Source organism: Bidens hawaiensis, unplaced genomic scaffold (genome assembly GCF_021521415.1).
Source record: "Bidens hawaiensis isolate Kalapana, Puna unplaced genomic scaffold, B.hawaiensis_p1.1 tig00017033_1, whole genome shotgun sequence".
In the NCBI taxonomy this organism is placed as follows: domain Eukaryota; kingdom Viridiplantae; phylum Streptophyta; class Magnoliopsida; order Asterales; family Asteraceae; genus Bidens; species Bidens hawaiensis.
Genome location: NW_027492575.1, coordinates 217,887 through 231,798, shown reverse-complemented (window position 1 = coordinate 231,798; position 13,912 = coordinate 217,887). Strand labels below are relative to the sequence as shown.

Below are 13,912 nucleotides of genomic sequence, written 5' to 3'. Positions count from 1 at the left end.
TGTTTTTTTTGCACATCAATAATAACTGAAATGACTGATAATTACAACTCGGACTTTGACAACTTTACAACTCGTCTGACTAAGTACAACTCAATATATATACAACTCGATAACGAACTGGATTTCATCACACGGGTAAAAATAAAATAAAGGCCAAGGCTGAAATGGTGTGTAATGTTCAGCTTAACAAACGAAAAAAGAATATGGTCCAAACGGGCTCCTAGGGGATAATGTCAGGTAAGGAATTTATTTAGTGAGGAAAATATGTACGGAATGGGTTTTCTAAAGTCCTAATCTCCATACAGGTGGTGGTATTAAGATCTCGAAAAGCATGTGACAAGCAAGTTTTAATTCTGTAAAACATACCGGTTTTCCTCAATAAATGACAAGACATGATCTATATCTATTATATAATATGTGTATTAAGTATAGGGGCTAATCTCACAATATGTCTAGAAATATGGGCTGCCGATATGAAACATGTATACTCGTCCCCTTGACTCGTTATCCCGGCCTAAACAATTCCATTTTCAACTTCTCATTTTAAAAACATTTGTTGGGAAAACTATCGAGAAGCTGAAAAACCAACCATGACCAAAAACCTCTAACTTGGCATTAATAGCAATAAGTGACAGTTAATAACTTAAGTTTCTGAATACTGTTCGAGGTATTATCGGGCTAAAATTTTCAATTTCCCCCCATCCCCACACTTGAGGTTGACATTGTCCTTAATGTTAAAATAATAATAAAACAATTAATAATCATTTGGGGGACGGGGTTGACTGACAGTTTGACCACGTTAAAAAAAACTCGGGGAACAAATGTGATGAACTAAAGCAAATTATACAATTACATTTCTAACAACTAAAAATAAAAATAACAAAATAGTTTATGAAACTGGAATCGCCTGATAATAAAGACAATGCAATGCTAAACTCGGCCCACAACTCTCAACACACTCGTGACACACGTCTCCACCACTGACCAATTCTGTCTAACCAAATCTGTACAAATCTCGAGACATGTATAAGCAGCCACTCATAAGTATAAGACTTAGGTCTTTCGAGAGTTAAAATTATTATTATATTATAAAAACATTACCGAGCCGAGTTAGTCAATTTCATAAAAAAAGTTTGTTAATTAATTAAAAATAATCAAATACCTAACTCACTTTCATAGGAATCACGGTTGCATTTAGCGTATGCAACAAGCCCTTTAAACCCCCCGGTAGCCCGGGTGGACGAGTGAGGTCTCGTGAGGGTTTATAGTGAACACACCCACAAAGTTCCAAAAGCAACACAAACATATAAACAAATATATACCACTAAACAAATCAAACATAGCAGACAAACATCACAAGATATATACATTGTTACCCAACTGGTTACCCATATAAGTTTTCCCAAATATAATATAATATAATATTATACAGACCATATAAATAAAACAAAATAAATGGAAAAACATCCAAAAATGGTAACCAGCGTCTGCTGAACAACGGTCTAAGCACCTCCTGCTGGGTCAGGCTGATCAGCTGCCTGACCCGACCCTGATGCCTCCACCTGATCTCCAGCCTGCTGCTGATGTATCTGTAAGGATGCTGAGATCGGTACCTGCAGATGAGTAAATAATATGCAAAAATGCTCGTCCTGGCGAGCCATGTGGGCCCGCATCTCCACCTGCTGCTGATATATACTCTCGAGTGTGACTGGCGGTTGCGGTGGCTGATGTGGCTGGCGTAGAGGGTGCTGCTCTTGCGGTCTCATAATATGGGGGACATGGACGGGCTGTCGATGTGTCGGGATACCCATCTGAAGCGCGACAACCGCGTCTGTCCCCAGAGGTGGCGATACCTGAGGACCCTGTCGGACCGGGACGAGCGTGGGTGGATCATGAAGCTCATAATACCCGGCCCTCCGGGCGTCCTCCAAATCGTATGGGGTTGCAGCAGGGCCTAGGGTAAAATAATCAAGCAGATAACGGTCAAATACCCTGAGGCGCTCAGCAATACGGGTGATGTACGGCCCCATAGCCAACTGGGCTGACCAGCCCTGCCAAGTACGGCTCCGAGAGAACGACGCTAGAAGCAGCATCACTATATTGGCCTTCCGGCCCGTGATCATCGATAGCAAAGCAAAAAGATCAATGTTGCTGCACTTATCGTGGCCCGAATGACGGCCCACGATAGAGCAAGCAACAATGCGGTGAAGGTATCGGTGGACGGGGTTCCCAATGGACGACTCGACAACGGTGCTCGAGTGGGCCCCGTCCGCTATCGTAGCCTAGAACTGGCCCAACTGGGCCTCGGTCAGTCTGTGACCGAAGAGTATAACCCCGGACGCTCGTACGGAACTCCTGGGTCAACACCTCCTCCGCGGTGTAATACCCGGTGGCCACGGCGAACTGTGGTACAGACATGTCGAATGTCTGCCGGCCGAGGGCAAATGACACCGCATGGGGCTCGGAGAAATCGGTGGGCACGTGTCGGAATGTAGAAAAGAACTCACGTGTGAGCTCGACATACTGTATCGAGTCACATGTGTGGACCTGTACCCACATGTCGCTCAACATCGCCCGGACGGCCACCTCATGGCCCACTGCAGAGAGCAGTGGCCAATCGATCGTCCGATGTCGGAATAGCTGCATCGCCGCGAAACGACGATACAATGTCTGCTCCTCCGACAAGGGAGCGAATCGAAGAATGATATGAGGGATCTGGCGACCGTCCTCCACGATCCACTCCCGAACTGTATCGGGAGTGATCGGAATCTCATCCCCATCATACCTGATGACCCGTGGTGGGCGCACCACAGGCTGTGGGGGCTCTGGAGAACCTCTAGGACGGGCTACGGGACCACGTTGTCCCGCGCCGGCTGGTCTCTGTCTCTTGCGCCCGGCGGCGCCTGATGAAGGTCTCGGAATGTCTGATATACTGCATGATACAGAGATAGAATATCAAGGTCCTAATCACCTAAGTTAGTCAGGATAAGTAGGGTGTCGAACCACGAGGAGTATGCGGTCAGTGTAAAGTGTAAACGATTCCTAACATTATGAAGTAACTCAATTAACGAAGTGCTGATCACACTAGCAAACAAGTTGGTTTTAATATTGATTAAACACGTAAACAACTTTCAAGCAATTAACAAAGACAAGTCACACCCGGGGATTTAAGCAAGTAAAGAAACAGTTATCTCATGCACCTTAACAGATTAACGATCAATGATCAACACCGATTGACTAACTAGATAAACCTTAGGCATCCACGCTTACTAACACACGGCACTGGTTATCAAACAGTCCCTACTAGTGTGACTCAACTAAGGGAAAGCGTATGCTTCATCATATTCAACTAGTCAACACAATCATATAAGCAATTATCATAGCAACTGGCACAATAATCGTTCTGATCGAAATAAACCTAAACTGACTGAGTGCACAATAATACTAGACATCAATACTCATAGATTAACCAAAGATAGTTACAATCAATTCATTCTTAATACATAAGAAAAACTGAAAGATACAATACTCTACATCCCGGGTATGACTCGAAGGAACTAGCAGCGCATCGGCATCTCTGGCTTCGGTTATGATCTGGTAGGACATGTATGATGCTTGGAGATGATTGGAAGTGATGGTGGCTCTCCTTTCTGCTTTCAAAATCGCCTGGAAGGTATAGAATAGCGTCTAGGGTCGTTAAAACGTAATATAAAACAAAACCCTAACTTTCACGATTTTGGGGACCATCGCGTAGCGATAGACCAAAGTCAACGCAGTCCTTTAAATGGCATCGCGGAGCGCGATGCCCCTCCTTCAACACCCATCGCATTACGCGATGGGTCTCTTTTCTCAGCAACTCCAAATGATTGCCTCGGTGGATGGGTCTCTTTTCTCAGCAACTCCAAATGATTGCCTCGGTGGATGGGTCTCTTTTCTCAGCAACTCCAAATGATTGCCTCGGTAAGCGTGCTGGACATCCCGGGTCTTCATTCCATGCTAGTATAGGCCCAAATTAAGCGCGTTAAGTACCTGTGACCTGAAACACAATAAACATGTATGAAGTTCCATAGTTCCTAAACTGAACGAGTAAAACGACTAAGTTAACATATTAAGATCTATACAAATAAACCAACATCAATACTCTAGTCTCAAACATCTTCCGCACGCTTAATATTCCCAAAGATCAAAAGCTGCCGATGCAATACTTTTAAAGGTGCCTAAGTAACACGTTTTTAGTGATTCATGTAGCTGGCGTATTGTGTACCTGGCATCCAAAGATTACACTTGCCAATCTGTAATGGGTATAATTAGTCAATATTTATAAGCGAAAAAACTACAGACTATCCATATTTCTAATACATTTAATCTATCCAATAATCCTCACTTGTGGCCTAGTGGCATGAATGCTTGGGTTCTCCCGTGAAAACCCAAGTTCGATCTTCACTTATGTTATTTTTAGTGGATTATTATAATGACTGATTTGAGTTAGACCTTGCGAGGTTGTTAGTTCGAATCCTGAGTCCACGCGTGTTTTCGTTCCACCGCGTGCTACGTCAGAGAGTTCAACTCTTGTCAAGTGGCAGTCGGCGGTATGGTTCCGGAGGAACGCCCATCCCAAACTTTGAAGTCAGTGTGAGCCTGGCTAAGACAAAACAGTTTGACATAATAGGACAACGGAAATCTCCAAGGCATAGTATACAAGGGAGTCTGCTTCCTAAAAAGAATTTAATCTATCCAATGCTTATTTTTATGATATTTTTAAACATATCGCCCAAATTAAATTAAATTAAATTAAATTAAATTAATTATTTATTAATGACCCAATAAATTACATATCCAACTCATCATAATTCTTAAACCCCGCACCAAAACCAAAACCTAAAAACGCAATAAACCAAAATAGTCCAGCCATCAAAGCCAGCCAGGTGAGCCCGATGGGTTAATTTAATCTAATCAATTCCCCGTCCCACAGGCAATAGCAATAGGTTGGTGAACAAGTTTCACTTTGAACGCGGCTTTTACCATTCCCAATCCCACCTTTAATTTCCCTGCTACTGCATCTCAATCAATCTCTTCACATAAATAAATTTCTTCCGTCAATTTCCATGTAACAATAATAATAATAATAAATCCATTCAATCACCAAAAATGCCCAAAATGAAACACCTACTCCGTAAGCTCCACATCGGAGGCGGCGGTTACAACGACCACAACAACCGCTTAACCACCGCCACCGACACCTCATCATCACCTTCAACCTCACCTTCAATCGCAGCCGTTGATTCTGTAACCGCTGATAATAATATTATTATCAACGATTCCAATGCGAATTCCAATCAGGTTGATTTCAATTTCTTCGAGGAGGAGTTTCAGATGCAACTCGCGCTTGCGATTAGTGTATCGTCGGGATCGGGTGAGGCGCGTGAGCCTGACGCGGAATCGGCTCAGATTAAAGCTGCTAAGCAACGGAGTTTGGGATGCTCGCCTTCGGAATCGCTTGTCGAGTTTCTCTCGCTTCGGTATTGGGTAAAACACTCTAATTTCTAGGGTTTAGGTGTTTAAATTGAGTATTTGTTTCTGTTTTTGGCCTAATTGTTAAATTGAGTAGCAATTGGTGTTGAATAACTGTTCAATAATGATAATGAGTTATTAAGTTTCCCTAAATTATAAGTAATTGCATTTTATTGCGATTCTGTTTCGATAAATTGTGTGTTTGTTTCTATTTTTGACCTAAATGTTTAATTTTGTGCCAATTGGTGTGAACTTAATGTATTACTAAGATTGATATGTTAAGTGATAGTTAGTTATGAAGTTTCCCTATTTGGATGGCATAAAACTTTTAGAAGATTGATTCCTTTAGGGTAGACTAATTGCCTTATTATAGTATTGAGTGTTGGACAAAAGTATTGTAACATTTTAAGGAATTTGGATGTGAACTTTGATGAGAAAGTGATGGATGTGTTTACTGGATTTGGTATGAGCAGAGTAATAAGGTTGGTGAACTGTAATGTTGTTGTTAATGGTAGTTTTTGGTATGTGCAGAGTAATATTGTTGTAAACTGATGGCTCACTTCAGTATTGGGTAAAACATTCTAATTTCTAGGTTTTAGGTGTTTATGGCTTTGTTAGATAAGTAATTGCATTTAATTGTAATTCTGTTTTGTTAAATTGTGTATTTGTTTCTGTTTGGACCTAATTGTTAAATTGAGTATCATTTGGTGTGAACCTAAAGTATTACTAAGATTGATCTGTTTAATGATAGTTAGTTATAAGGTTTCCCTAATTGGATGGCATAAAGCTTTTTAGAAGATTATTGCCTTATTATAATATGGATGTTGGACAAAAGTGTTAACATTTAAGGATTTTGGATGTAAAGTTGTAAACTTTGATGAGAAAGTGATGGATGTGTTACTGTATTTGGTATGAGCATAGTAATAAGGTTTGTGAACTGTAATGCTGTTGTTAATGGTAGTTTTTGGTATGTGCAGAGTATTAATAAGATTAATAATTGATTTGGTTAATAATGAGGTTAATGATGATAGAGGTATAAAGTCTTGCTAATTGGATGGCACAAAACTTTTAGGAGATTGATCATTTAGCATGGAATTCTAATTTGAGTAGGGTAGGCTTATTGCCTTATTGTGACATTTTAAGGATTTTGGATTAAAACTTTGATGAGAAAGTGATAGATGTGTTTACTGCATGGAATTCTAATTTGAGTAGAGTGGGCTTTATGATGTGTATGGGATTGCTTCTAATCCTGTGACACAAGGGAAATTGCATTTTGTTGTTATTTTGATTTCTAATTTCTAGGTTTTTAGGTATTTATGGCTTTGTTAGATAAGTAATTGCATTTTACTGTAATTCTGTTATGATAAATTGTGTATTTTTTTTTAAATTTTTGATGTAAATCTTAAATTTAGTGTCACTTGGTGTGAACTTAAAGTTTTACTTCGATTGATCCATTTAATGGTAGTATAAAGTTTCCCAACTTGGATGGCATAAAACTTTTAGAAGATTGATTCTTGTAGGGTAGGCTTATTGCCTTATTATAGTATGATGGTTGGGCACAAGTATTATAACATTTTAAGGATTTTGGATGTAAACTTTGATGAGAAAGTCATGGATGTGCTTACTGCAATTGGTATAATGTTTGTGAACTGTAATGTTGTTGTTAATGGTGGTTTTTGGTGTTTGGTTTTTGCAGAGTAATAATGTTGTAAACTATGATGAGAAAGTGATGGATGGGTTTTATGATGTGTATGGGATTGCTTCTAATACTGTGACACAAGGGAAACTGCCTTCATTGGTGGATCTGCAGGCGAGAACTGTTTATGATGATGTTGATTATGAAGTAATTTTAGTGGACAGAAGAATTGATAAGGAACTGCAGCTCCTTGAGGAGAGAGTTTCTAATATTTCACTGGAATGCCAGGCTTCGGGGATGAGTCAGATTGTTAGTATGTTGATTCAGAGAATTGCTAATATTGTTGTTGCACAAATGGGTGGTCCTGTTAGTGATGCTGATGAAATGTTGAGAAGGTGGACTGCTAGAAGTTATGAGTTAAGGAACACTCTGAAAACGATTGTACTTCCTCTTGGTTCTATTGATTGTGGACTTTCCCGTCACAGGGCCTTGCTGTTTAAGGTTAATGTCTTTGTCACTTCTCAGCATATTATTTTTCTAGTTGGTTACATGTATGGCTATGTATGTGTTTCATTATTGTTATTGTGTATGGTGTAAATTTGATGCATGCTTACCATATCGATTAAGGTCTGTAGTTCTTCTGTCATTTAAGTATCTTAAAATTATCTGTCTTTATTTTCCCCTAGTCTCACCGGAAGCAGCCTCTCTATTCCTACAGGGTAGAGGTAAGGCTGTCTACATCTTACCCTCCTCAGGCCCTACCATAGCTTTGCTATTGGTGGGACTTACCGAGTACAACATGATGATGAAGTTATGTTTGGTTATGTAGTTTATAGAAGTAAATTCTCTCCTAGTGATTTTATATCTTGGTTCTTTTTGCTTCTATCATTGGAGTTCAGGGACATGATAGTTATCCTTGCGCTTGAAAGTATGTGCACGAATGTATTTAGTTTCTCAGGTAGCTGTTGGCATATGGTTGTAACAGTTTGTTAAGAGTTCTGGTTTATATATTTTTAAGTAAAATGGTGTCATTTGTATGCCGTGGCGCCTTAAATCAGAAGTGCCTCCTAACTGTGTGAAGTGTATATGTGGCTCCTGGATTGCTTTTAGTGTATTCAGACAATGCTAAGTAACTGATTATAGAACGTTAAGCCACTGTCACTATCAATCCATAATTTTCATTATGCATAATGTATCAATTCATGTGTTCATTTTGTAAATCAAGTCTTTAAGATCTTACTACTTAAATCTGTAAATAAGAAGCCATTGCAGTGTGTGATTCAAAACATTGCTCAGGTGTAGTACCACTACTAGACATGTGTGTTAATTACTTTTAAATAACTATCAGTATTTTGTGATGATTACAATGGACAAAGGGGGAAATTATATAAATTTTTCACAACAGAAATGTTAAATCAATATGGGGACATCCCAAAATGGGCATTGGTGTATTTGGTCAAAGAGAGTGCTTTTGGCATATGTATAATTAGCCATGCATTTGATGTGCAGTAAACAAAACTGTATGCTAGTTGTGCTTAAAAATCTGTAAATATGATGATAGGTACTGGCTGATAAGATCAACCTTGCATGTAGTCTGGTCAAAGGAAGCTACTATACTGGCACTGATGATGGAGCTGTGAACTTTATTAAGATTGATAACGGGAGGTATGCTTTTCCATGTATTTTCTTTGAATCAAGGTTTTCTTTTTTGTTTTTGTTTTTTGTATATGACATAAAAGTTACTATGTATTTATATAATTATAGTGTGCATCCAAATATTTGGTCTTTTGAATCCTCAGAGGAACTTGTTTATGCATTTGCAGCGCTTTTTTTTTTGCATCTTAGTGTTGAGAACAGGTGTGTGGTTATATGCACATTTGTACTAATGCTTTATTTTTTTGTTGATTTATGCAGCGAATACATTATCGATCTAATGGGTGCTCCAGGAACCCTAATCCCTGTTGAGGTTCCATGTTATAACCTTCAAAGTATTGATTTAGGCATCAGGAATGAAACAGGAGGTGCTAATTTTGGGTATGCATTGCCACTGCTTGATATAAGCAGTGATCCCTTGATAGTTACAGCTGAGCTTGATAGTTTGGCAAAAGTTGAGACTTTAGATTTGGCAGTAGCTTCCATTATAAGCTCACAGTTGAGCAGTAAAGCTGGAAATGCTGTGGAGAGAAATCAAACCGAGAGGTTTGAGAACGATTTTGGCAAACTGCTTCCGGCTCTTGTTAGGCCACACGAAGGCAAACTGTCAGGTGGTGGTAGTGGTGGAAGAACATCACCTGCACAGAAGTCGCAGCTTAATGATGTATCTAAATGTGTCATAAACGCTTCAAAAAATCCAGAATTCGCTCAAAAACTTCACGCAGTGCTGTCTAATAACAGTGGTACATCTTCTGATTCACTTACAAGTGTAAATAATAAAGAAGTGAGAGAAACAGAAGGGCGTGAGATGGTTCACTTATTAGATGCTGACATGTTGACTTTTGGTGGCCAGCATGGTCCATCATTAGGCATGTCTAGCAACGAGCCGTATCTTATATCTTTTACTGAAGCTGAAACTAGCAATGCTAATGACAATTCTCAGCTTGTAGTTAGTGAAATAAACGAGGCAAGAGCAGATAATATTAAACAAAGCAAAATTCTAGATCCTTCTAGCAGCAATTACAGGGAAGGAATTAGCCTTGATGAGGTTGAGTGGGAAATCCGTTGGGAAGATCTTCAGATTGGAGCACGCATTGGTATTGGTAAGAATATATTCTTTTCTTTCTTTTTCTTTTTCTATAATAACAATTTATTATTTGAACAAATTACACTTTTCGTTCTTTAGGTATATACCAAGTTTCCCTTTGAACTAAGGAAATAATAGAAATCAACCTTTATTTTCATTCATATGTTGTAACAGTTTACATTCTTTACTCATCGGGCGCAATTTTTTTCTGTTTAGACATGTGCCATGCACATGGGGGCATTTTCATTCTTTAATTACAAGAATACTCTGTCTGATGATAAAATGATCACATTTCCTTCATGTGTATGGCACATAACTAGACATAACAGAAAAAAATAAAACCTGTTAAGAGTAAAGGATGTAAACTGTTACAACATTTGAACAAACATAACGGATGATTCCTGTCATTTCCTTAGTTTAAGGACATAAAGCAAAATTTGGTATATACACATAGAATAAAAAGTGTTATTTGTTATTACGTTTTTTATTCTTTTTTTCTCACAATAATCTCATTCTGTTCTATTTCTTCTAGGCTCTTATGGTGAAGTTTATCGTTCAGAATGGAATGGAACCGTAAGATGCATCCAGATCTTCTATTATATTGCTGTATCTCAATATTTTTAATAAATGATGACCATGTTCGAATTAACTTAATCTAGTGATTGGTGCTTGCTTACAGGAGGTTGCTGTGAAAAAGTTTATGAACCAAGATATCTCGGGGGATGCACTGACTCAATTTAAAGGTGAAGTAAGTGCCTGATGATCTTCACTTTTGACTTTTAGTTTCCACAATCTGGTTTTCTTGTATACTAGAATTTGATTCGGTGCATGATGCACTGTTTTGTAGGTTGAGATCATGTTGAGATTGAGACATCCTAATGTTGTTCTTTTCATGGGAGCAGTTACTCGTCCTCCAAATCTTTCCATACTAACAGAATTTCTACCCAGGTTGAGTTCTATTATCTATTTTCATTTGTTTGTGATATTTATGTGTGTGTGGTTTATTAATTTGTTTTTATGCAGGGGTAGTTTGTTTAAATTGCTGCATCGTTCTAATGTTCAACTTGATGAAAGGAGGCGAATGCGTATGGCTCTCGATGTGGTAAAATTGTTATCAAGTATCATGCTTCGAGGTTTCTCTCTGTTAACTTTGTAATAACTGTAAGAAATGTTTGTAGGCTAAAGGAATGAACTATCTGCACACTAGCAATCCAATTATTGTGCACCGGGATTTGAAGACACCAAATCTTCTTGTCGATAAAAATTGGGTTGTTAAGGTTAAAACTTTTCTTGTATATCTTGTTACTATTCTCCTAGTACAAAACATAAGAGTCATATTACCTTCACATGTAGGGGACTTATAACATGCTGTTATATTGTTTATTTAATGTATGCAGGTATGTGATTTTGGGATGTCACGAATGAAACACCATACCTTTCTGTCCTCAAAATCAACAGCTGGAACTGTAAGTAATCTCAGATTTATCATATTAAGACCATAACCAGCTCTCCAAAAAGAAATTTAATAAATTAATTAAAAATAAACCAGCATTAGTTTTCTCAGAGGAAAGTGTTGATGACATGTCATTTTATTGCAGCCTGAATGGATGGCACCAGAAGTGTTGAGGAATGAACCGTCCAATGAGAAGTAAGATCCATTATTTTTATATTCCTATAGACAGAAAACTTTATATTAGATGTGACAATTTCGAACTGTTAACTAGAAGTGACTCAGTGAGCTTGGTTCAAGTACCAGGAAGTAAGAAATTTTCCGTTAAAAAAACCTATAAGCGAGCAAAAAACCAATTAATTGAAATTGAACCTGAAACCAAGAACACCGAACCAAATTAGCCACACCTAGATTAATAGCTGACTATTCAGTAGGGGTGTTCACGGTCTGGTTTTCGCGGTTTTTGGGTCTAACCGTGAACCAAACCGTTGGTAACGGTTTTTGATTTTTGTAAACCAAAACCGAACCGTAGAACTTCTAAACCGAACCAAACCGTTAGTAACGGGTTGGTTCCGGTTTGGTTTCGCGGTTTGGGCTTGTTGGATTTTTATACAAGATGTCTAAATTAATGCATAATGTTGTCATATGTTTGTATAATTTAACAAGGATAAACAAGTCATTAAGAAATAAGCAAAACACGAGTTTAAGCCACAAACTACCAATTAGAAAACCTATGGATTTGGGCTCTGCCTATCTTTTTCTTAACCATTATTGTTCAATTTAGTAATACATATCTTATACTTTAAATTAATTATGTATAGTAATAAATTTGAACATATGCATACATATAAAATATACATATTTAAAAACTTAAAATTATTAAATCACACGGTCCGGTCCGGTTTTATACGGTTGGTTTTCGTTGTAAACCGTAATCCAAACCGTTCACTACGGTTTGAATTTTTTGAAACCGACCGACCGATAGTTAATGAAAAAACCAACCATGAAACCAAACCGATGACCGGTTTGGGCGGTTTCACGGTTTCGAACCAAACCATGAACACTCCTACTATTCAGTTTGGTTTTTTTGAAACCCGAAAATTACTATTAAGTAGAGTGTCAGGTGAGCAAATAACTGATTAACCGACACTGAAAAAACCGAACCCAATTAATTGACCCAAAGTAATAACTGACGGTCCCGTTTTGTTTTCTTTAAAAACCAAAATTGCTATTAACTAGAGATGTCAAGTGAGCAAAAAACTGATTAACCGTCACCAAAACTGGAATAACCTGAATCAATATAATCGACCAAAAGTAATAACCGATGGTTTGGTTTCGGGTATGCCTTGCTTTAAAGCCGTGCTGAACCGAATTGACCAATCCAAACTAATAATCAACAGTTGAGTTTTGTTTTCATTGAAAACTGAAATTTCCATTCGGTTTTGGTTGTGTCGCTCCAAAACCATACTGAACCGACTTTCAAAATCAAACCAAACCGCACTGAACTTTGAATGTCGCCAAAGTTTTTTTATTTGGGCAAAATGTTTCGTCTCCAAATTCATTAATAGGTGGTTAGCCAAATTTTTAGGCTGAAGGCCCTTATTGGGCCAATTTTCTTAAGCCCAAATTTTACGTGAAAAACTGAAACTTCAGTTTCTGAAACAAGCGTTTGGATTGGTATGCAGGTGTGATGTATATAGCTTTGGTGTAATATTATGGGAGTTAGCAACTTTGCGCATACCTTGGACAGAGATGAACTCAATGCAGGTTGTTGGTGCTGTTGGTTTTCAGTACAGACACCTCGACATCCCAGAACAAGTTGACCCTGTGGCAGCACAAATAATAACCGATTGTTGGCATCTGTAAGTCAATCTTCCATCATTTTTCATATATCTTTCAAGCCACACGCGTGTTAAAACTATTCTTTGTTTGCGTAGGGAGCCACAATGCCGACCATCATTCAAAGAGATCATTTCCCGGCTAAGAACCCTCAGAAATCTATCAACAAAAAACCAAACAAGTCAATAACACTATTCTTGTATGTCTATACATTGGGGGCTCAAAAGGAGAGCAAAGATTGAAAAAAAATGAAAATGAAAAAGAAACAAAAGGTGTGGTTTGGGAAGTGTGGGTTTGGTTCAATCAGAACGACCTAGCACAGCCAAACCACAACCTCCGACTCCATTGTTGTGGCGAGTGAAGTTACGAGGGGGGCAAAAGTGTCTTTTCCTAGTTCTTTGTTCTTGTGAAGCAAATACGATAACAACGCTATTTATTTGGAATTTAAATGTTTTAGGGTTAACCAGGAATCATGGAATACAAATTTGTCAATTTTTCATGCTCGGATGAATAATGAATATGGTAATCAAAATATTCGTGCAAGCTTATATTATTGGGACCTGGAATTTATAATCTTGGATCGAATTATATTTTCCAGATTATTTTATAACATTAAAGAAAATATCACTACAATGATTGATCTTTTAATGTTATGTTCAATTGAAGCATTATCGTATTGTTCGATTTTACATGTTTTATAATTTTATAGGTGGAAGATTTGCATTTATTTGTATTT

The 13,912-nt window shown here is 38.1% G+C and overlaps 1 protein-coding gene across 3 annotated transcripts; it reads left to right on the top strand.

Moving 5' to 3' along the window:
- The first annotated feature begins 5,148 nt into the window (after positions 1 to 5,148).
- LOC143552756 (putative serine/threonine-protein kinase SIS8) lies at positions 5,149 to 13,693 on the top strand. Of its 3 annotated transcripts, XM_077042899.1 has the most exons (13): positions 5,149 to 5,526; positions 7,208 to 7,648; positions 8,709 to 8,812; positions 9,062 to 9,903; positions 10,420 to 10,460; positions 10,567 to 10,635; positions 10,735 to 10,835; positions 10,911 to 10,989; positions 11,066 to 11,164; positions 11,285 to 11,353; positions 11,486 to 11,535; positions 13,023 to 13,199; positions 13,275 to 13,692. In XM_077042899.1, exons 1-13 carry the CDS (start codon positions 5,149 to 5,151, stop codon positions 13,363 to 13,365), a joined length of 2,541 nt encoding a protein of 846 aa, XP_076899014.1. In that variant the 3' UTR covers positions 13,366 to 13,692. The 3 variants fall into 3 exon arrangements, with proteins under 3 accessions (XP_076899014.1, XP_076899013.1, XP_076899015.1); XM_077042898.1 differs by having other exon boundaries at positions 10,735 to 10,989; positions 13,275 to 13,693; XM_077042900.1 differs by having other exon boundaries at positions 5,334 to 5,519; positions 10,735 to 10,989; positions 13,275 to 13,693.
- Positions 13,694 to 13,912: the final 219 nt, after the last annotated feature.

Excerpts from the sequence above, each read along its gene's own strand:
- LOC143552756 (XM_077042898.1), top strand. The coding sequence starts at position 5,149 with ATGCCCAAAATGAAACACCTACTCCGTAAGCTCCACATCGGAGGCGGC. Across the intron at positions 8,813-9,061 it reads ATTAAGATTGATAACGGGAG|CGAATACATTATCGATCTAA; the intron begins GTATGCTTTTCC and ends TGATTTATGCAG. Across the intron at positions 11,354-11,485 it reads CAAAATCAACAGCTGGAACT|CCTGAATGGATGGCACCAGA; the intron begins GTAAGTAATCTC and ends ATTTTATTGCAG.